The sequence below is a fragment of the Ochotona curzoniae genome, unplaced genomic scaffold, assembly GCF_017591425.1.
Source record: "Ochotona curzoniae isolate NIBS_2020 unplaced genomic scaffold, NIBS_Ocur_1.0 contig_3622, whole genome shotgun sequence".
Taxonomy (NCBI): domain Eukaryota; kingdom Metazoa; phylum Chordata; class Mammalia; order Lagomorpha; family Ochotonidae; genus Ochotona; species Ochotona curzoniae.
The window spans coordinates 18,763,647-18,786,316 of record NW_024465926.1 but is presented as its reverse complement, the minus strand read 5'-3'; the positions used below and the strand labels follow the sequence as shown (position 1 = coordinate 18,786,316).

The window sequence follows — 22,670 nt, the reverse complement described above, 5'->3', positions numbered from 1 at the left end:
TCCCAAATTTAGTTTGTCACACTTCCTCTTGCTCCCTGGTTTGTGATGAAAGATGTAAAGCTGTTGGGGTTTTATGAATCTTGCCACTAGCCTACAAAACCCTTCAAATATAATTCAATTTCACGCAGACAGAGGCTCAGAGCAACTTGGCAGTTAACAGCTAATGGCTTTTAAGGGTTTAAGTCAGCCCTAAACATTACTCCAATGATTTTTTTGTGTGGTTTAATTACCTTAAAACCTCAAATAGTCAAAGAATTCATCAATACAGATACATTTAGTGATATGAAGTGTGAGCTGCTCACAAATACCCTCTTAAAGGTGTTGACTCCTGTGTCGTATTTTTGCAAAAGAAAGCTTGTAAGAAAGTTTTAAGTCTACCTATTTGAGCTTAATGATGTGTGTCATCATTAAGCTGGGAGAAATGTGAACTTAAAATGATTCTCTAGCCAGCAAGGAAGAGCTTTGCAAAGTGGGGAACAGAAAAATGGCTGCCTCAGCCTGTTCTAACCCATAACGTGGTTGACTCTAAGTATTCAGTCAGTGGTTATAATAGCTGGCCCTGCATTTCATCAGCTCTGGGTTCAAATCTCACCTCTGCAATTGGTAGGACAATGAAGTAGCAGAATGATAAGGCTGGAGAGGATAATAATTTTTACGCAGCCAAGTTTTTGTAAAGATTTCACAATATGATGCTTGTAAAGATGGTAATAACAATAGCTAATATGTGCCAGGCATTCTTTTATTTTAAAAGCCTATTCTTGCGCTTTTGGAGGAGAGGAAAAAATGAGATTGAAGGGTCAGTATTCAATTTGAAGGCTGTTAAAAGGAGCCTAATATTTCCATTGTGGTTTTTCTGATTCGGACTGTAATTAAAGAAACCAAAGGTTGTCATTTACTTTATGCAAAAAAATGTCTCAGACTTTTTTGCTATAAAATTCATTTCTATCCTTGGACTCACAATAACTTCATTACTCTTTTCAAATCAAATCACATCCCAATTTCAACCATTCAAATTTGCCTAAGATCCCACACTAACAAAATATTATTTATGAGGAATGCATTTTGGGTTCAGAGATAGGGAAAGAAACCTTCAGGGAGCCAGAAATGAGTTATTGGCCTTCTATAGAATGTGTCATTTGGAAAGACTGGCGTTATAGGGAGAGATAATTCAAATGCATAATTTCAAGGGGCAATGCAATCTAGTTTACTAATCTCTCATTATACTCAGGTGAGGCTTTTGTGAACACTGACTTCTCATTAGCATCCCATGGAAGAATCTAGATAGTGGATGCCAATTTTATTTTCATTATTGAACACTGCAAACATTTCCATTCCACCCGTTTACCCATCATGCATAAATTAAGAGTAGCAAAAGTGGAAGCAGATCATTTGAGGTTCATAAGCCTGGAGTTATATACTAGATAACGCTTATTTATAACGTAAAAACCTCTAAGATTTTGGAGTCACTTCTGTCCCTTCCTGAGCCAATCCTTGCCTAAGCTGCTGTGTTGCTCCTTTCTCCTTTCCTCACATTCTATTTTTGCTTCCTCTTCGTTCAAACTGATGTTTGTCCTGTGGTAGAACTCACTGACGATACAGCACCTGAAATTTGTTAGTCAATTTTATCTAAGCATTTAGAAGGGTTTGTGGCCATTAGTTTTTATGAAGAAAATGTAGACTTTTCCAGCTGTGTTTTGTTGTGCTGTTGTTTTGTTTTGCACGACGGAGATAACAATTAAACTGGAAAGTAGAAAACTTTAACAACGTATTAGTTGAAGCTAGGCAGGCAAATTCTTCAAAATCAGTGCATAACCCAGTAAGGGAGGGGAACTGAAATGCTAGCTCCAAAGCTGCAGTTGAATTTTAAAGGAATCATAATGGACAGTTGGGTATAGGAGGAGGTGGTTTAACAAAGCAAGGAAAAACATATAACTAGATTTTCTTCCTTATTTCTGGCCTGGTTAGACTTAGACGGAGTAAGGTTCTATTCCCATCAACCAGTGCTATAATACAAGAGAAAAAAATTAGTGTACGTCTCACAAAATTCAGGGTCTAATATCTGAATAAATCTAGATGAGCTGTAAATATTGGAGAGTGGAAACTACATGTGCAGAAAACTAAAGATTGATGTGTGACCTGAAGAAGTTAATCACATGAAATGCATGTGCAAAGTTACGTTACACAATATAAGTCTCAGATGCCATTAGATTAAGAAAATAATGACTGACTGTGACTTGTCAAAGGACTTATGAGCTTTTAATTACCCTAATCATAATGACTATAGAGAATATTAGGATAATTATAAACCTGTGTGAACTGTGGTATGCATAGTGCTGGAGTCAGCTAGACACGAATTAACCCAGGGTTTCATTCTCAGATTTGTGCGAGTTGGACAATGCCCATTACCTCAATACCATGTGGCTAACACTCTCCATCTGCAGAGTTATTTTAAAGGTAAGGGATAATGTGACTCAGGCAGGTAGCATCGCTCTTGATATGTAGATACTCAGTATGTAGCAGCAGCAGTGGCTGTAGTAACTGTTGTTTGTAATGTCTTGGTGCGAAGATATTTCTCTCATAAGAAAGCAGAATAAGTTCTTCAAAAGTAAAACGGAGTCAGTGCACCTTGCAAAGGGGCCTGAGGCAAGAGTGGCAACAAGTCAGGAAAGAGTAGATAGACCATGTTTGTAGTCTGCTGGGTACGGGAGGCCTGGAAATCGCTACTGGGAAGACACTTCCTGGGGATCATTTTGACTTTCTAGCTCACAGCAGACCCAGAGAAGATGCTTGCACTCAAGGGCCCCTTGTTTTACGTGAGCATTATTACACTCACTGAAAGTTGATATTCTTTGCCAGCATCACTGGCTTTTGCCAGAAGATGAATGAATAGAACCAAGTTTCCTAGTTGGTGGCATTGGGGTAGTAGAATGTCAGTATTTCCTGTGTCCCTGTCGCAGGGGGTTTTCTACTAGTACGGAAGCTGCTGAAGTTCTAAGTTGCAACTCCCCCATGAGCAAAACAGTGCTGATACTGAGATCTGCTGGGCAGGGATCCTGGATGCTGTCTTGCTCCATCAGGTGCATGTCGCTGAGCTGTGGCAGGTTAGGTGCTTCACCTTCTGCCTTGAATTCCATTCAGGAAGATTTCATCCATGACCAGAGGAAAATGACTTTGTGCCCTCGGTAATTTCTGGCCTAACATGTGTTTCTCACCATGCACTGTATCACATTCATCAAATAAGACCATGCAATCACTTTCCCCCTTATTACTAAGATCATAAAGATGACTGTCTCGAGGCATTAAGCTACTATTAATAGCTATTCCTTTAAACTCATTAACAAGTGATTAAATGGGTTCATCCAAGTCAGTTACGTGTCTTCCATCATTATATGTTGGAGGTTTTCCATGTGGTCACCATTAAACATTGTTAGACGTATTATCTCATTTAATTGACTTTACAAGGCATCTTAGTCCATTCAGGCTGACATAACAAGATGTTATAAACATGGTGGCTCTGAAACAATAGAAATGTATTGTTCCTCGATCTAGAGGCTGAGAATTCCAAGATCAAAGTACCAGCATATTTGGATTCTGACGAAGAATTGCTTTCTAGTCTATATGGGAACCCTCTACAAGTGACCTCACCATCTAAAACTATCATCTAACTCTGGAGTCGTTTTCATTAGAGGCTCTGACTGTATTCATGAGGATAGAGACTCCGTGACCTAATTATTGCCCATTGGACCTGCTGGTTAATATTGTCACATTGGGATTTAGGCTTCAGTGTACGAAGCCTAAAGGGAGAATATGAGAGGAAAAAGTGTTCAGACCATACCACAGAATAAGGGTCATTATTATCCGTACTTTACAGATGAGGAAAAGAAGCTTAATTTGGTAAATTATTTACCCCAAGTTTTATAGCAAATCCACAATATGCTGGAGTTTGAACCACACCTTTGGGTTGTAATTCCACTTGTAGCACTTTCATTTGAGATCATGTGACCAATTAAATGACTTAAGACCGCTAGGATATTGTCATGTCATATAACTTCACCATTGCTTTACCATCACTCTGTTGTGACAATGAGGAGATTATTTATTTTTAACCTTAAAATATTTGTCTCTGAGCAAGGACCCTATTCTTAACTAAAATCAGCCATGTAGCAATGTACCAAATCTTCTCAAAAGTGTCTGCAGATAGTATGTTTCTGAATTGTTTTAATTTATAGTACAATCTTAGGAATATTATGCACATTAGTCTTATAAATAATGTGACACAAATAACAACAGTATGTAGTGCCAAAACAATTATTTTCTTTCCAAGCAATCATTCATCTTTTACTGGGAACTAGAAATTTGCATCTAACATGTTTCTTTGCATAATCAGGGTGAGTCTCCTTTACTCTCTTTCCTTAATGTTTAATGCCTGGAAAGGATGAGTCTTCCTTTGAGAATAATCAGGATCCTCTGATACCTAACGTTTGGAATCAGCACTGACTGCTTATGGTAACAGTGATATTACAACAGTATTTCCTAACATCCCTAGAAAACTGTTTCCAGAACTCTACATGTAGATACAAAACAAACAAAAAACAAAAAAACCCTGACAGATACTCAAATCCTCTCTATAAAATGGCATGATATAGGGCCAGCATGGTGGCTCTACAGACTAATCTGCCTGCAGTGCTGGCATCCGATACAGATGTTGGCTATAGTTCCAGCTGCTCCACTTCCACTCCAGCTTCCTGCTGGAAGGAATCAGAGCATGGCTCAAGTCCTTGGGCCCCTGCGCCTATGTGGAAGACTCAGAGGAAGCTCCATTCCTGGCTTCTGACAGGCTCAGCTCCAGCCATTGTGGCATGAACCAGCAGACGGAAGATTTCTTTCTTTCTCTCCTTCTCTATGTAAGTCTGCCTTTCAAATAAAAGTAACTAAGTCTTCAAAAAACAAAATAGCTTGAACATATCCCACACACATCATCTTGAATGTTTTAAATCGGATCTGTATTGTTTCTACAAGATACACTGTGTTTTAGTATTGTATAGGGAGTAGTGGCAAGATGAGAAGTCTGTACATAGTCAGTGTGACTTGCTTCCTCAGTATTTTCCTCCACAGTTGGTTGACTCTACAGATGTGGAACCAATGGATACAGAGACCTGGCTGTATTTATCTTGCGATCAACATTGTAGGGTTGGCTGTGAAACACGGATGTGATGAAACTCAAGTGTTTGAAGCTGGGCTTGGCTCATTCATTTGATGACTCCTTCCATTATTTATAAACATCCTAGTAAATGCTGGCGCTTGGGATGTATCCCAGGAACACAATGTTCAATACAATAGGATTTGCCAGACATGAACATCGAATTTAACAAGGTTGTCGTCCTGGCTGAGATAAAGCAAAAGAAAAAAATGATGTTATTTTCAAGGTATTCTATTATAAAAGAAACCTAAGAAACATAATAGCTTAATGATCAGGGCCTAAACAGAACTTAATTCTTAAATGGGACTCTGAGGTAACAATAGTTATCCAGGAAGTAAGGGCAAAGGTGTGCTCCAGAAAGAGGGAAGATGTGTGTGATTCATTGGATCTGGAAACAGTGTGATGTTCTTTTCTAAAAAATGTGTTCTTTGTTTATTTGAAAGGCAGAGGAATGGAGAGGTAAGTGACAGATTGACACCATGGGTCAGGAACTCCATCTAGGTCTCCCCTGTGAGTGGCAGGGACTCATATCCTTGGGTCATCTGCTGCCTTCTACAGTACCTTAGTTGGATCAGAAGCCAAGCAGCATGGATTTGAAGTGGTACTATGATATGAGATTCCAGTATACAATCAGGGCCTTAACTCACTGTACCTTAATGCCAGCCCCCAATTGGATATTCCTAAGAGCTGAAAGACAGTCATTGCATGAAAGCACAGGACATGGTGAGGTTGTGGGAACTGATGAAAAAAGTTTAAAAAATTAAGAAGTGGGCCCAGCATGGTAACTTAGTGACTAAAGTCCTCACCTTGCCTGTGCTAGGATCCCATATGGGCACTGGTTTGTGTCCTGGCTGCTCCAATTCCCTTTTAGCTCCCTGCTTAATGACCTGGGAAAAGTAGTAGAGGATGGCCCAAAATCTTGGGATCCTGCACCTGTGTGGGAGCCTGTAGGAGGTTCTTGGCTCCTGACTTTGGATCAGCTCAGCTCCAGCTGTTGTGGCCATTTGGGGAATGCTTTTTCTCCTTCTCTCTGTAAATCTGACTTTTCAATTAAAGTAAATAAATCTTAAATATATATATGTATATATATATATATATAGGGAGATTTCTCTGAACAACATTGGTAATTAAAGTATTAGTTCAAGTTCAGATTTCTATGAGTGCAAATGTCACCTATTTATCCTAAGTTCTGAGAATAGAACTACTTACTAAATAGGGATGATGGTCATGATGTTGATGATGATGACAACAGCTATTCTGATTGGAAGGATCTGTATGTGTAGTGTATTTCTATTTCGTTTTCACTCATAAAATAGCCCAACCCTTCCATTAGATCTATAAGACATTTTAATATTTTCATGAAACATTATCTTCAACCTGTACAACCATGGTCCATACTAAAAAATGAGTATTGAATTTTAGACGAGTTTAGAATTTTAGGTTGAGTTTTGAAGCTGGCTTAGAATAAATATACTTTGGAGATGGGATATTTAGTCCTCTTAATGCCAGACTAAAACCTGGTTGTTTTATGAGGGAATTTAACGTTCAACAAAAGTTGCAAGAACATGCAATATCTTTTTTTGAACTGTTTGACAGTAAGGTAGCAATTTGTTGCATTGCTACCCTGAGCTCTTTAATGTTTAATATCTACAACCAATACTTTCTCTTATCAAAATATAGCCCTCAAAGTCAGAAAAGTAAAACTGACACATTTTTTTTTTCCTATCTAAGGCTAATGTCTTTATCACAAAGGAATCTAGTTTAAAACCGTACATGGCATTAGTTGTCAGCTCGATTTAGTCTCTCTTTAGCTGTGGGGTTCTCTAGTCTTTGCTTGGCTTTCATGAACTTGTCATTTTTGAAGATTATAGGTCAGTGATTTTATAAAACTTCCCTCAATTTGAGTTCTTCTGATATTTCCCCCTGATTAGATTCATTTTATTCAATATTTTAGGACAGAATATGACAGAAATATTGCTGTGTTCTTGTTACTGCCTCTTTCTAGGTGATAAATAATTTCAGTTTGCCCCAGTTCTGTGTGTAATAGTTTTGATTACTTGATGATTCTGGTTACTGCACAGCTTCTTTTTAAATGCTTGAAAGGTAGAGCGGGAGAGAAACAGAAGGTTTTTCATCCCCTGGGACGCCCCCACATGCTCATAGCATCCAGGGCTCTGTAGGACTAAGTCAGATCTCTGACATGGATGGCAGGAATCGAGTCACTTGACTCATTGTCTTCTATTAACAGCAGGCTGCACTGGAAGCCAATGTGCTGGGGCTCAGAGTATTGTTGTAATAGGGAATGTGGACATCTTAAGGGGTGGCCTAAACTGCTGCCCCACAACTCTCACTAAGCTGGGCTTCTGCTGCCACCTGCTCAATCCCTGCAAAATAAGCCTTTTGCCTTCATTTGAACTCTGACACGTTGTGCAAACCACCTCTGCCTCCTCATTCCGTTTTCCCAAATGCTTGTGCCCTACATAATCACTTTGGGTGCCACTCACAGCCTGTCCAGAATCTCGTCCTTGCTTAGTCAGCCCAACTTGATGGCTGTTGAATAGATTTGTAAAGGAAATAATAAAGCTATGGATGAGATCTGTCTCCCAAGGTCTCATGTGAGGTGAAGGGGTTGGCCTGGTGGAAGGTCCTCAATATGTATTCATTTAGAACAGATTCTCACAAGGAATTAGGGCATGCAATGGAAGGATTATTATGGAAGAACAAGCTTGGTCACTCCTCAGCCTCTTTTTAGCTATTTCTTTGGATATCTGATCTATCCCTGACATACATACTCTCTGTATTATGATATTATCTGTATTGAAGTCTTCACAAGAGCTGAACTGATGCCAATGCCCTTGAACTTACACAATTGTAAGTTAAGTAGCATTCCTTTTTATTTTTTAAATAACTTAGACTGCTTCTGGTATCTCTTTGTAGTTACGGAAAAGGGGCCAACACAGAAAACAAACAAATAGAATGGTGGCAATGATGCACCAAGAAGGAGGTAGGAAAGAAGACAAAAGAATAACTTTCATTTTATAGCAAAAGGCATATGGGTGAGGGTTTGCTTTGGTTCAGATGCCCTTTAGGACGCTCTTATAGGATCTCATATGGGAATGTTTCATCTCCATTCCTGCCTCTACTTTTGGTTTTATGTACCTCGGAGGCATTTCCTATTACTCAGCGGTTGAGACTGCCAATCTCAAATGGAAGACTTGAATTTGAGTGCTTGGCTACTGACATTAGGGTGGCCAGGCTGGCTTTTACAGGCATTTTAGAGAGTGAACCAGCAGAAAGAAGACTCATCTGTCTCTGTTTTGCTGACTTTCAAACAAATAAAAGAAATGAATTAGTGAAAAAAATTGAAGAACTACATAGAAGAATAAAACTGAGAGTTTCTTTCACTTACTGCACTGAGTACTCAGTGTGATGCTACATGAAATAATATTGAGAATTGTATTTATTCTTACTGTATTCTACAAGAATTATTGCCCTTTCCTAATACACTGCCCCTCCAAAGGAAATTGCATTGCCTCTCTGTAACTGCTTCTTTTTTTTTTTTATTTTTTTTTTTTTTTTTTTTTTTTTTTTTTAGTTTAATGTATTTTAATAGCAAACTTACAGGAACAGCACAGAAGACAGACAACATTAAAAACATGTACTTGCATGTAGGACAACTCAGTTAGAAAAGTATACTGAATGGATGGAATCTACTACTGTATGATAAAAATGCTACAAACACCATTTAGTTGCCGTCAATAAGAAATTTACTTGTTTTAAAAAAATCCAAATGCTGGCATTGTCCAGAAAAATTTAACAGGTTTATTTATAATTGTTATAAAGTTGAACTGCTGAAACTTGTTCACTGAAACATTTTGACTTGCGTTAATGCTTTACGTCCCCGCATTTATATTAAAAATCCACACACAAATGAAAATGGAAAAACTGCCAATACCTGATTTCTGTCCCCTAGTTTTCCATTTGCAATCATATACTTAGGTACCTTTTGACCCCATGGGGAAAAAAAACAAAACAAAACAAAACAAAAAAAACCAAACAAAAAAAAAAACAAAAAAAAAACAAACAAAAAAAACACCCCTAAACGTTCAGAGCTACCAATATAACAGGTAAGAAGAGGAAAAAAAAAAATTTGTTTTGAGAATGAAATGTTTCTCCTCATAGTGGATTCTTAAGCACGTTCTCCACGTATGCGGCGTGCTAGCTGGATGTCTTTTGGCATAATTGTTACACGTTTGGCATGGATAGCACACAGGTTGGTGTCTTCAAACAGGCCAACCAGATAGGCCTCACTTGCCTCCTGCAAAGCACCAATAGCTGCACTCTGGAAGCGCAGATCTGTTTTGAAATCCTGAGCAATTTCTCGCACCAGACGCTGGAAGGGGAGTTTGCGAATCAGAAGCTCAGTGGACTTCTGATAACGTCTAATTTCACGGAGCGCCACAGTACCAGGCCTGTAACGGTGAGGTTTCTTCACCCCTCCAGTAGAGGGCGCACTTTTGCGAGCGGCTTTTGTAGCCAGTTGTTTTCTGGGAGCCTTGCCACCAGTCGATTTGCGGGCAGTCTGCTTTGTACGAGCCATGGTGCAAGTACTTCCTTACTCACCTACCCCCTTCTCCTTCGGCTGGAGCTCGGCGAGCGAGAGGCGGCGCTGGCGTTGAGAGCGACGTCGGCGCGGCGGTGACTGCGAACACTGTAACTGCTTCTTAAAATAAAACATAACAGGGATATTCTCAAAGTGCGATCAAAATATGCTGATTAATATAAAAGTAGCCAACACTAAATGCAAATATTTTATAAATTTAAGGTACTAGGATTCCTGTGTCTGCCTCTTTATGTGTACGGTATAGATGTTTAATCACTATGTTTAGAAACTTGAGTATTTTCTTCGAATCTCTTTAATTTGAACAGTATAAATATGAAGCCAGAAAAAACAACTGTGCTGTCCCTTGCCTTCGTATCACAGCATCCTTGCTGTCTTCCCGAGGTCTTGTCTCTCTGAGGGCAGCAGTGTACAGCAGGTGCAAGAAATCACTTGGAGTGAAGTCCCAAGTGTACTACTGAGGACGTGTTATTGACCCAGTGACTTAGCTTAGTTTAGCTTCACTTTTTTTTCCCCCCTTGAGTATAATTTCATGAGAAAAAGTATTGTTGTGAAGGCCAAACGAAATTCCTTTGATAAAGTTTTTAGCATGAGTCACCCTGCCACCCACACTGGACAGATAAGAGTTTTGGCCTCCTGACTTCAGCTTGGCTCAAGATAGTTTTCAATAGCCGTGTGTGTGTGTGTGTGTGTGTGTGTGTGTGTGTGTGTGTGTTTGCCTGTCATTCTGTCTTTCAAATATGTAAATGAGTCTTTCCAAAAGATGAACTATGGAACAATCATGAGATTTCTTTTTTGAGGCTACAGTGCATCCCTTATAATGACAAAGTTATTATTAGCAAAGCAATACAGGGGAAAACTTATGGACTTGAAAGGACTTGTGATTCTGCAGCTTTGGCATAAAAGCAGTTGCCCAGAAATAAATGGAAAGGTTTTTTGTTTAGTTTTTCATACTTCATTCTGTGAGACTTACCCTACCTAGCCCAGACTCTGCCACATAGAAAGCCTTCGTCTCTTATGAATTAGACAACCCTACATTTGCAATAAACAAAGGTGTGGGCATTTTCCTACTTGCCCACCTTGGACTCCCAGTTTCTACACTTTCCTAACTTATGAACCGTATGTTATATCACACAGATAGGCTCAGTTGTGTGTTTCTTTAGCACTTGAGTACTGCGGCGTCAACAATGTCTTCAAGATCTTATTTTGGTAGATTAAAATGTGTGTCATTTTCTGAGTCAATTATTCAAATACATACTTTGTACAAGAGACCACACACTACTGGGTGTCACAATATAAAACATAATTCTCTTGCTCCTGCGCACAGAATTAAATTATTTTAAAAATAGTTACACTTTAAAAGTTTATGAAAAGTGGAAGTAAAAGATAATTTTATTTGAATATGGACACTTCTGAAATCTACGTACATGAGGATAAAATATAGTTCATGGAAAACAAATGTTATGAAAAAATTAAGTATGTATTTCAAGTTTTCTGCTCCCCCAAAATACGTTCATTGCATTTTGCCATGAACTTCTGAAGTACCTTACGTACACGATGATATAGTTATTATAGTAGACGGAAGTATTTCCATGCATGGATTGTTTCTGGATTTTTTCCTAAAAGGGCTTTGGAAGACCCCTTAGGGACACAGGTCCTGCTTAGCAGAAGGCCAGTTGCAGTGGGTTCGTCTTAGCTTTGCCTCAAGGTCATTGCTCTTTTACCTTAGAGCCATCCAAGTAGTCAGCCAGAGTCTTGTCCTAGCACCTTATGCGTGCGTATCTCCTGTATCTCAGCAAGAGAACAATACATGTTCTGTTCTGTTCCTAACTTGCCAAAATGTTCCACAGCTCGAGGGAACCTTCATGTCTCACGTCGGGTCTTTCATTCAGTGGTACTCAGTATACGCTGAATGCATTGGCTTATTTGACAAATGCAAAACAAGCTTAAAGTGTTGTGTGTTTTTTTTTCAAATAGAACTCAAAATAGGATTAACTTTGTCATATCTCAGAAATGAAGCCATTTCTAATATGCCTGCAGTGAAGGAGAAAGGGGGAAAAATCATCTTGCAAATTACAATAACTTGACAGCTGCTCACTAAACAATACCGCATTAATTTTCAATGTTCTTCACATGGCTGAGTGGAAGATCCCTTAATCCCAAGTCCCATTTTGTTTGTGCCTCATTGTCTCTGTCCCCTCACTGTATCACTTAGAGAAATCACTAGTGACTATATCCTCTCTTACACCTCATTGTTGCCGGAGAAGTCGTAGTCTAGGTTAATGCAGATCTGCTTCCCAGAGGTAGGCTAAATGGATTTAAGTTCTTTATTTTGAGTGATTGACTTTGAGAAATCCCCTTCTTTATCAGTTACTACCAGAAAAATAGAACCTTCTAGGAGTGACAGTAAACTAATCGTGTACTCTTGAGTTCTACAGACATAATAACTTTTAAAAGGACTGAGATTAATTTGGTCATTTATGAATAGACATAATCAGATGACCCTGGGCATGGGTGCCAGCAAGACAGGGTGTCGGTGTTAAATCATTGATTCCTAAAAGTGGGCATTTGGGGAACTTTTCTGAACACATTTTCTAAGCCTTAGTCATGTCTCGGTGCCGCCTTTGTTCTTGGTTCAACAAATGATTACCTTCAAGGGAACCGAATGGGAGAGTCTATCTTGAAGAGCCTCTCCGTTTTTCAAACAAACAGACTCTTATCATATTATTGAAAACCTAATAACCTGCTTAAGGAATCGGAAGATATCTTTCAAATACAGATGATGAGTGGCACAAAACACAGCTGAGATGTGAAAAAAGAAAGGTAAGTGCAATTGAGCTGGTATTTTCGAGAACAAAATGCTGATGACATGCCCATTATCATCCAATAAGAAATAATTTCTCTATTTTGCTGCACAAAGCTGTTTTTATTTATCTATGATTTTGACTGTTTCACAAAATGCTGCTCTGTGTAGGGATTTTGACAGTCACTTGCAAAGATTTCGATTCCTATTTTAATGGATGGTCACGTAGGGTGCAAATTGATGGGTCAGAAGGAACGCCCTGATGAACACATTTGCTACACAAGCCATGTGACACCCAGTCCTGAAAGATGTCCTCTGCTAGGTTGGACAAAGCAACAGGATGTAATTCGATTGCTTGTAGACAACAAAGCATGCCACGGAGGTGAAAATAAAGAAGACTCGGCCACACTCTGTGTCAGCTAAGGCATCAGGAGTATTTTTTTTTTAATTTTCCTAACTTGATTAGATTCACTCCTCAGTGGGACTACAAATAACAAGAAAGGATGCAAAAAACTCTGAGATTCATTTAAGGTGTTCGTCATATGAAGAATACAATAAAAAGTCAGATCAATCAGGAGGAATCAAAATGTGATTATGCTACTGAGAAAAGGAGTCAAAAATGATACAGAGAAGATAATTATTGGTGAACTCTTTCATGTAGGCATTTTAATTGGTGAACTTGGAACATTCTTCAGTAAAATATATGTATGCTGCCTTACGAATATATATGCACACAGACATATATTTATAAAGTTTTCTATATATACACATACAGAAAATGTATAGACATTTGTGTCTAAACATTTATATTTTTGTGTGTTTGTGTAATTTGGAGATGGCTCTAGATGATAGCAAATTGGAATTGTGCATTTGCTGTCTTGGTTCGGGGCTGATTCCAACATAGCCCTGCTTTCCCTGCCTCCACTGTCACCCTTGAAGATCAGCCTTTGGATTGCAGCCTTTGAGTCATATGGATCTGTTAGGGCCATACGAACCACTTGTGTTCACAAGTGTACATCTCTGCACCTTCTTATGATTTCCTGTCTTAGAATATGCCCCACCTTTTTCCAATGGCAGCTTTCTATTCATCTTTTGTTCATCTTTCATGGACACGATATTTTATCACATATTTTAGAAACTGTTACTCACCCATTCATTCTGCTAAAGGCCATATTCTCAGGCATATTATAACACCTCTTTCACACTCCTAAATAAACATTCATCATGCTTCTGCCACATTTTTCTCAGAATCCTCACTTCTGCAGACTGAAGGACAATGGGGAAGAAAGCTCACAAACATCATTGATTTTTTTGCTTCCAAATAGCTAGAAGTGACTTCTAAAGTGGTAAAATACTAGAATGTAATTGCATTCCACAATGAAAACTGAAAATGTATTTGTACATAATTTTTAACTTTAGACTTTCTTTAAGCAAACTGTAAGCTCCATTTTTTCAGTTTTTTTTTAAGACATATCTCTTTATTTGAAAAGCCAGAGTTACACACATACACACACAGAGGAGAACATTTCCATTTGAGGATTCACTCCCCAAATGGGCACAGCAGCTGGGGCTGGGCTGGGCCAATGCTAGCATCTGGAAGACCATTCGGGTCTCTCACGTGGGGAGGAAGAGTCCAAAATCCTAATCCATCTTCTGAGGCTTTCCCCGTCACACTGGCAGGGATCTAGGTCAAAAGTCAACTAGTCGAGCTCAAATCAGTGCCCACCTGTGAAGACAGTGTTGCTAGTGAAAGCCTCTGCTGAGCCACAGTTCTGGTCCCTTCATTTGTTTTCAGATATTAGTTGATTTATTTTATGGTTTTGCCTTATATAGACAGTAGTGATCTTTTTTGAGTCTATAAATTCTTTTTCCACACAATCTCAGATTTATCCTTCCAAGATGCTGTAGAGTTTCCACTCCTTTTTAAAAGTTATTTCATTAATTGGAAAGGTAGTGTTACAGGGGTGGTGGGAAGAGACAAGAGACAGAGAAATCTTCCATGCACTGACTTAGTTCCCAAATGGCTGTAATGTCTGAGCCTGGGCCATGCTGAAGCCAAGAGCTTTTCAGGTCTCCCGCATGGGTGCAGGGGCCCAATTACTTGGACCATTCTCTGCTACTCTTCTAGGCACATTAGCAGGGGGCTGGATTAGAAGTGGAACAGCCAGGACTCAAACCAGCATTCATATAATATGCTGGCATCACAGGTAGCATCTTAACCTGCCAGCCCTAGATCCTCTATTCTTGACAATCCTGGCTAAATGCTAACAAATATGTCTTTTCTTGTAAAGGCCATTGACTTCATTGTATTTAAAATGACTACAGAATCCTTCATTTCCTATGAAACTTGTGTCGAACACAACCTTCCGTCTAATATATATCAAAGCACAAAGAATACTTGTCAAATGTTTTTGGTAAATTTTCAAAAACGTAAATTTGGAATTCAAAGAATGTCATTGTAATGAATCTATAAAAGGTATCTTCATTTATTTCTTCTGATCATACAGACTAGTACTAAAACTGCACCGGTGAAAAGGAAAAAAATCAAGCGTTCTCTGGAGAGGAAAAGAAGCGTTTTGTCAGGATAGTTTTGCAAAGCCCATATTTTAAAGCTGAACATTTCTGAGTATTGAAAGTAAACTTAAAGTGAGCATATAATTAAAGGCATATAATCCCTCTCAGCCCTGATTCCTTAAACTTTAACTTTATTTGACATTTTATTGAATTAGAAATATGAGATGTCTGCTTGAGGAGTCTAAAATAGCCTAATGATAGGCTTTATTAGTGAATCAGCCCGCTAATGTTCCAGGTGAGTCATTATTAACATGACAAAAACATGCCTGTGGAAGGAAATATATTCAACAATACAAAGTGAGCTCATTGATGAGATCCTAATATTGCTAAAAGGGTTTTCTTAAATCATTGAAATATTTTATTTTGACTAAAATCACTTAATATCTGCTCTGCTTCTTAATGTGTCCCTTCCATACATACTTTCTTGTTCAAGATCAAGGTAATTCTTTGCATTGCCCATATTGCCATCAGGAGTCATGGGTTTGCTATGGTTTTATTCGGTTATGCCAAGCAGTGGGGCTTCCTCTGAAAAGTTCCCAAACATTAAAAACGTTTTTATTTATATCCTTATTTTACTAAAAGATAATTATTGGATTTTAAAAGTAATTGTATTTTACTAAATTTTTGATTCTTCAGCAACCCATTGGTCATTCAGGAGCATGTTATTTAACCTCATTGTAAATTTTCTGTTTTTCTGTCTGTTGTTGATTTTATTTCATGGCTTTTCATTTAAGGGGATGTATAGTAACTATGCAGTAGAGACTATTATATGCAGATGTGAAGAGAAATGCAATGTGCATCTCTACTCCTAAATCAAAAATAGACTCCCAATGAAACTGCTGGACTCTCTGTCATTGTTCATACCTGCAATGGGATACATTTAAATAACACAGCAATGGACTTATGTCTGCTTAGGAAGGAGTATACTATTATAATAATATATGGAACTTCAGTGAGGGGGAGAAACTTGGGGAGGTGATATGGAAAATTCCAGAATCTATGGAGCTGTATCATAAAACAATTTTTTTTAAAAATTGCAGTTACTGTGCATAAGCTTGGGAATGCTTGGTCTAGTTATTACACAAAAATGATCATTCTTTCACTTTTACTTTCTTACTCTAAATACGTAGACTTTTCTCCAGTTTTTACTATTCATTCTTCTGCAAAGCATATACAGAGAGAAGCATTTGGCTGTAATACAGATAACTCACATATTTTCCAAAAACATAGCTGTAGTTCTCAATGACAAGGGGCTACAACGTGTGCATATCGGTGTGTGAGTCAAAGAAGGGTACAAGATTGGGATAAGTGTTGATGGGAGGAGATTAGAGAAGCAGGAAAGAGATGTAACAGATGCATTCTTTGCCCTTTGATTTTACACCTGTTAAGTCAGCATGATAAAACACATGAGCTTTTCTTAGTTAATGGGCAGGTCTATCTCAGATGGTAAAACAAGTACCAGGCAAATTATTAGCACTAAGTTCATCAGTGGGAATCCTATTGGCCCTGTAAAGCAAATCGGGATGTGTGTTTGTGTTTAAGAAATAGCAATATTTTCTACAAGTTAAAAAAAAAAGTAAAGGGTTCTGATATTCAACATAACACTGAGGAATGAGTGACTATTCTAGAGAGATTTTTAACCAATAACATTTAGTAAGAAAAATATGAATGAAGGATAGGTCTTTATGGATAAGTGAGATGAAAATTTGAGGTATTGAGTGATTAATCTGAAAGTCATACAAAAGGGGAAGATCTACATTTATTATCCATGTTACTTAGGTCTGAGAATGGCCAAAATAGGTATTTGAATTCTCTTGAGGCCCCAATCATTCCACCTTATTAAAGCCAGAACTCACCCTCTAAAACAGTAGACGAGAAGGCAGATTCTATAAGATGACAGTGATCACTTGGCCTTAACATTTAGTTCTTACCCCTCATATAGCTCCGACATACACTTTTGACATTTACTGTAATTCTCTTGAATGTTGTGTCATCTGAAGAACAGGGCACAACAATATAAAAAAATTAAATATTCACACATAGACACTTGAAAGGCAGCCATAATCCGGACTCAATTGCAAAGCTAGGATGGAACGTTAAGAAGGGAAAAGAGAGGGGAGACAGTCCTCAATTTAATATTCAGGTTTATGTTGATGTGAAAATGTACCCATCAAATCGCGCTTTTGTTCACTTTTAATGTACCGTAATTATACCACATAGTCATCATCCTATCATAGAAAGGGTTTTGTTAGGCTGTATATGTTCTGAGCACATTGGAGGTATGCTCCAAAAAGCTATGATATTTGTCAAATTAGGCAAACCAAATGTATTTTTCATTGGCAATATTTGTTTTTAAAGTTGTCTTACTTACTTAAGAGGTAGATTGCAGAGGTGGGGGTGGAGATAGAGAGAGAATTCATCCATCTACTGTCTCATTCCTCAAATGGCCACAATGACCAGAGAGGTGAGCCAGGCTTCAGCCAGGAGGCAGGGGCTTCATCTGAGTCTCCTGTGTCCATGCAGGCACCCAAGCACCTGGACCATCTCCTGCTGCTTTACCGAGGAGTTAGATTACCAGGGAGCTGGATTCAAAGTGGAGCAGCTGGAACTCAAATTGGCACCATACACGATGCTAGTATCTGCTGGTCCATCCAGTGGTAGTATTCTAACTTTGGGAAGGATTTTTGAAAAGTTAACTTGTTGAAAGTTGAGAAGCAGATGTTTTTTCTTAAGATACATATGTGTCTATAAATTTGAAAGAAAAAAACCTGCTGGAAGATTGGAGAAAAAAGGAGGCAGTTTTATTCTCCTTACAGTAATAAGTGTCTTATAAACTCTCCTCTGAATTCATCTTGGTGATTCTGTTGTATATTTGCAATGTGTTGAGAAAATAAAGGGACATTCTGCATAATGACACATCTATGCCAATTTTGTGTGTAAATATTACATAAGCTGTTACATTTATATTTAACTCTATAGACACTTAGGAAACATGTATATAATTCTGAACTATAATACTGTAACTTTCAGAAGGGAAAAGGCAGGTTATATATTTGACTAAGCAATGGTGTATTTTTTCTCTTTTTCTTTGTGTATCCCTCTTTTGCTCTAGTATTTCATTGAAATTTTTTCCTTTGATTTAATTCTATTCAATGCCAAAGGCAAATTGCAGAAATGATGTGTGTGCACACATGTGCCTGTGCATTTGCGTCTCTGTATATGTGTGTGCATTGGCGAGTATATGCTTATGTACTTTTGCATTAGGCATGCATTAATGTGTAGGTGTGCACGAGTGGTTTGTGCGTACATGGATGTGTAGCTTTATGCAAGTGAATGGTTGTGTTTTCTGCTTGTGTTCTCAGCAATATATGTTGATGTTTACTTGTCTATATGTACACGTGTTTTCCTCTGCTTCTCTATTTTTATTTGTATGCTCATGTAGACACGTATGTGTCTGCTGGTGTGTATATGATTAAATGAATCTGTGCCTGCGTTGTGAATTTTATGTGTGTAGATGTTTATCTATACACGTGTCTGTTTGTGTAATTTTGTGTGTCTTCATGCATCCATCATTAAACATGTTTCCTATATTTCAAATAAGTGAAAGCATGGCTTGCAGAAAAAAAAAAAAAAACAAGCTGTTTAGGACCTAATGTTCTGGAAAAAATTCATTATTAAAAGACATCTGCTTGTACCAAATTCTATTTTGTCTGCATTTAGCCACAGGTGTTAAAAATGATAAACACTTCGAAAGTCGACAAGCCAAGAATGGTAATAACATTCATATTCTACTTTCACAGTGAGTCCAAGTCCAAGCGAGGTGAAGTCAGTCCAAGGCTTCTTTAAGTGCATTCTCCTTGGTGGAAGCAGGGCTTAATTCTGAGTGTGCTGACGCTAGACTGATTAGAAGAGCGTATAGTGCAAAGAATCTGCTTACTTGATATTAATTTACTTTTCACAGTTTATTAAATACAATATTGATTAAATTAACATTTTGATTAATGGCCTTTTAGATGCAAGGGGCTGAAGCAGTAATCTCAACCAAGAATAATAACTAAAAGTTAAAATGTTTGGATATCAGCTTTCTTGATATGTATACCTAATGATCCCACGTAGCATCACAAATTCACAGCATATATTAATATCAGTTTATCTTCTGTAAGAATGAAGACATGAATTTGTAGATATTAAGGTGCTATGGAGATACAGATTACACAAAAGACATAAAATAACTTGAATTAAATTATCGTGAATCAGAGAAAACTTGTTGAGTACCTGATGAATGCCAGATGTTACCCTTGGCACAGAACAGGAAAATGAAAATCATGTTCCTGGAACTTGAGGGATCCAGCTTTAAATGGGAACAGGGCTGACTATGCATTTGGCAGGTCCTGCTTAAAAATTAAGAAAGGATGAATTTTTGTTCAGAAGATAGAAAAAGTGCTATTTAAAGTACATGCTAATGTTTCCTTTTCCTTCATATTTCTTTCTCTCTCTCTCTATATATATGTTTATATAGAATATAAATATTTGTAAGTTAACATAAACACAATAAGGTATAATATATGAATCATATATCATATGAATAAATATGATTAATAATATAGTAATAATGTATGAATATATTATATAAATATAATTATATTTATAAGTTAATATAAATAAAAATAAATTTAAAACTTATAATATATAAATATTTGTAAGTTAAGATGACTGCCTATGTTGGAGTCCTTGCATTTTGTTGCTGATATTGGCTATTATTACTAGTTTTTTGTAAATGTGGATCCTACAAAGCAGTGGTGACTCAAGTCATTGGATCCCTGCCACCTAGTTGGAAGGCATGGATGGAGTCCTGGATCCTGCTCCACCCTGGCCCAGCTCTGGCTGCTGTTGGCATCTGAGGAGTGAAGCAGTGGAAGGGGATTCTGCATGTTTGCCTGGCCATCTCTTACCTTCTTGAGACAAAACAAGAAACCAGAACAAACAAAATGAGATCTCCAATGCAAACATAATAGAATATACCCTTTTGTTTTCTGTCTCAAATATTTATGGGCGCTCAGTGACATCAATGATTTGAAGAATATTGAAGATTGATTTATGAAAGAATAAAGTACATCTGATACTAGAGTCTGCTTTTTGGGGTTCTCCTGATGACCTTTCATTGGTGCATACTATTCAGGTTATTAGATAACTAGTAAATCAAACTTGATGAAATATGTTTAAACTATTATCACTAATATATAGATAGATATAGACATAAATAGATATAGATATATAGATACATAGATATATAAGTATATAGATATATCTTGGCAGCATATCAAAGATAATATGTTTATTAAGTACAGAAATATTTTTAGGAAAGTCTTATTACCTTTGTGTTTGATTATTCAGGGAGAGCATTCTATTGGCTTGCAGTATCCACACAGAGAAATCAGACATTCTTTTTTTATTTCACCTTGTTTACGAACATGAAATTGTAGGTCTAAAATATAAATCAGAAATAAAATCAGAAATATTTACAAGGTATACTGTGTGTCATACACTCCTGGCCAAAGATGAGACTTAAACAGTTACTAAGAAATCTGTTTTGCTACAACCAAATCTTTAGGGAATCTGTGATATTCTTTATCTTGTTATTGATAAGGCAGTCTTCCTTTCTGGGATTCCCGAAGTCCATGGATTCTTCCTGCTCTAAACACACATGAAATCCTCTCTTCATTTGCTTTAGTGATTATAAGTGTATTTAATTATGTATGTATGTTAAAATGTGTTTATTTTAGCATTGCCTTCTAGCATGCTTGCTTAAAAAGACAGACTGTGTTTTTCTTTTTCACCGTTACATACAGGTTGGCAGCATTGATTTTTTTTTTTTACAAGCCGCTTTTTGTGTGCGGTATATTAAATTAAAATCAGTTAGCTAAATTAGTCGTGATAATCCACCATGACTTTAATATCATACAAGGAAATCATTGATTTTTTTTTGCCCAGAAACCTTCAGCTCAAATGCTTGTCCTTAAGGTAGAGTTTAAGTGACAGATTCCCAGCCTCTAAATGAAGGTTGCTTTATCTAGGTGAGGAAAGTGGGAGGAAATCATTTAGGGTAGGTATAGGACTAGAGAAGGGTTCCAATAATTCATTAGCATATTAGCACTTTTTAAAAAAACGTTGAATGGTAAATCCTAACTAATATTTTATGAGTGTCCTCGACATTTGGACTTTTTAGAAGAATCTCATTTTTTAAGGAGTAAGGAATCCATAACTGTTGGAAATAAAAAAATCTTCGCGTGTGTGTATGTGTGCTTGGAGTAGGCGGGGCTAGTCAGTAGAGACCATTGAGAGAAGTGTGTCTTTTGTGTTGAACGAATTAATCTAGTGAGCACTGCACTATTTGCTTTATTGTCATTATCACCACTCTCTCTTTACTACTTTAGTAACATTTTATTTACTTATTTGGCAGAAAGAGAGGGAGAGATCTTCCATCTGCTGGCTTACTCTTCAGATATCCTCAATGGCTAAGGGTGCGTGTGAATGGCAAGATTTCAACTGCTTGAACCGGCAGCACCACCTCCCACATCTTCATTACCAGGAAACTGGAGTCAGGAGTTGGAGCTGCAATTGAACCCAGGTACTTTGGGGTGGACTCTGGACATGTTAACCATTAAGCTAAATGCCTGTTCCTATAACAACTTTTTAAATAGGCAATATTTTATTGAGTGTTGACAACACATAAGCCCAGCATGTCATGATGAACATATGTAAATTTTTAGTCTCAAACAATTCTGTCTGGCAAAGATTCTTATCTGTATTTTACAAATCAGAAATTGAGGCTGTCAGGATTTAAGAGTCTTTGTTCCAAAGTCCCGGCGTTTTCCATGAGTGGAGCCCAGTATTCAAATCAAGTCACTCTAAACGAAAAGCCATTATTCTTTTCTCCCTGATAATTTTCTTAAAAGGTAGCATCTGCTAGCCGTAAGCATTTGCAAGGACTTGAGGCTGATCTGCCTGGACATCAAGTTTTAGCGGTGTTTGCTGTGACTTGGGCTTTGGCGCTACTGCATATGCATTGATGTGTGCGACATCAAGGTTCTATTTTCAGACCCTTAAGCTAATGGGGATTTTCTTAGTCTTTGTCTGTTTTGCCATGTTTCTTAATCTAATCTTTATATATTCTAAGAAAATGTCAACTTTGGCTCAAGTGCAAATACTGTATAATCACTGCACTCTGATGTAAACTCCAGAGCTGAACCTGGGCAGACCTAATGCATGCTATTTTGCAATGTGATAACAAAGTTTAAATCCGACTGCACTAGGAAACGACCGAGAATGGAAGAGCGATTTAAAGCCTAATGATGGCATTCGCTGCCGCTCCTGGTAACGATGACGCCTGTTGTCTAAAATGATCGTGGCCAAAGCATGCAAAGCCGTCAATTTTGAGATTCTAATACAGCTAAATTAAATCATCAGTAAAT

At 37.7% G+C, this 22,670-nt stretch overlaps 1 protein-coding gene across 1 annotated transcript; it reads right to left on the bottom strand.

Moving 5' to 3' along the window:
* Positions 1-8,949: 8,949 nt before the first annotated feature.
* On the bottom strand, positions 8,950-9,906 carry LOC121158037 (histone H3.3A). Its single transcript, XM_040982603.1, has one exon. It carries the CDS (start codon positions 9,798-9,800, stop codon positions 9,390-9,392), a length of 411 nt encoding a protein of 136 aa, XP_040838537.1. The 5' UTR covers positions 9,801-9,906; the 3' UTR covers positions 8,950-9,389.
* Between the last annotated feature and the right edge of the window lie 12,764 nt (positions 9,907-22,670).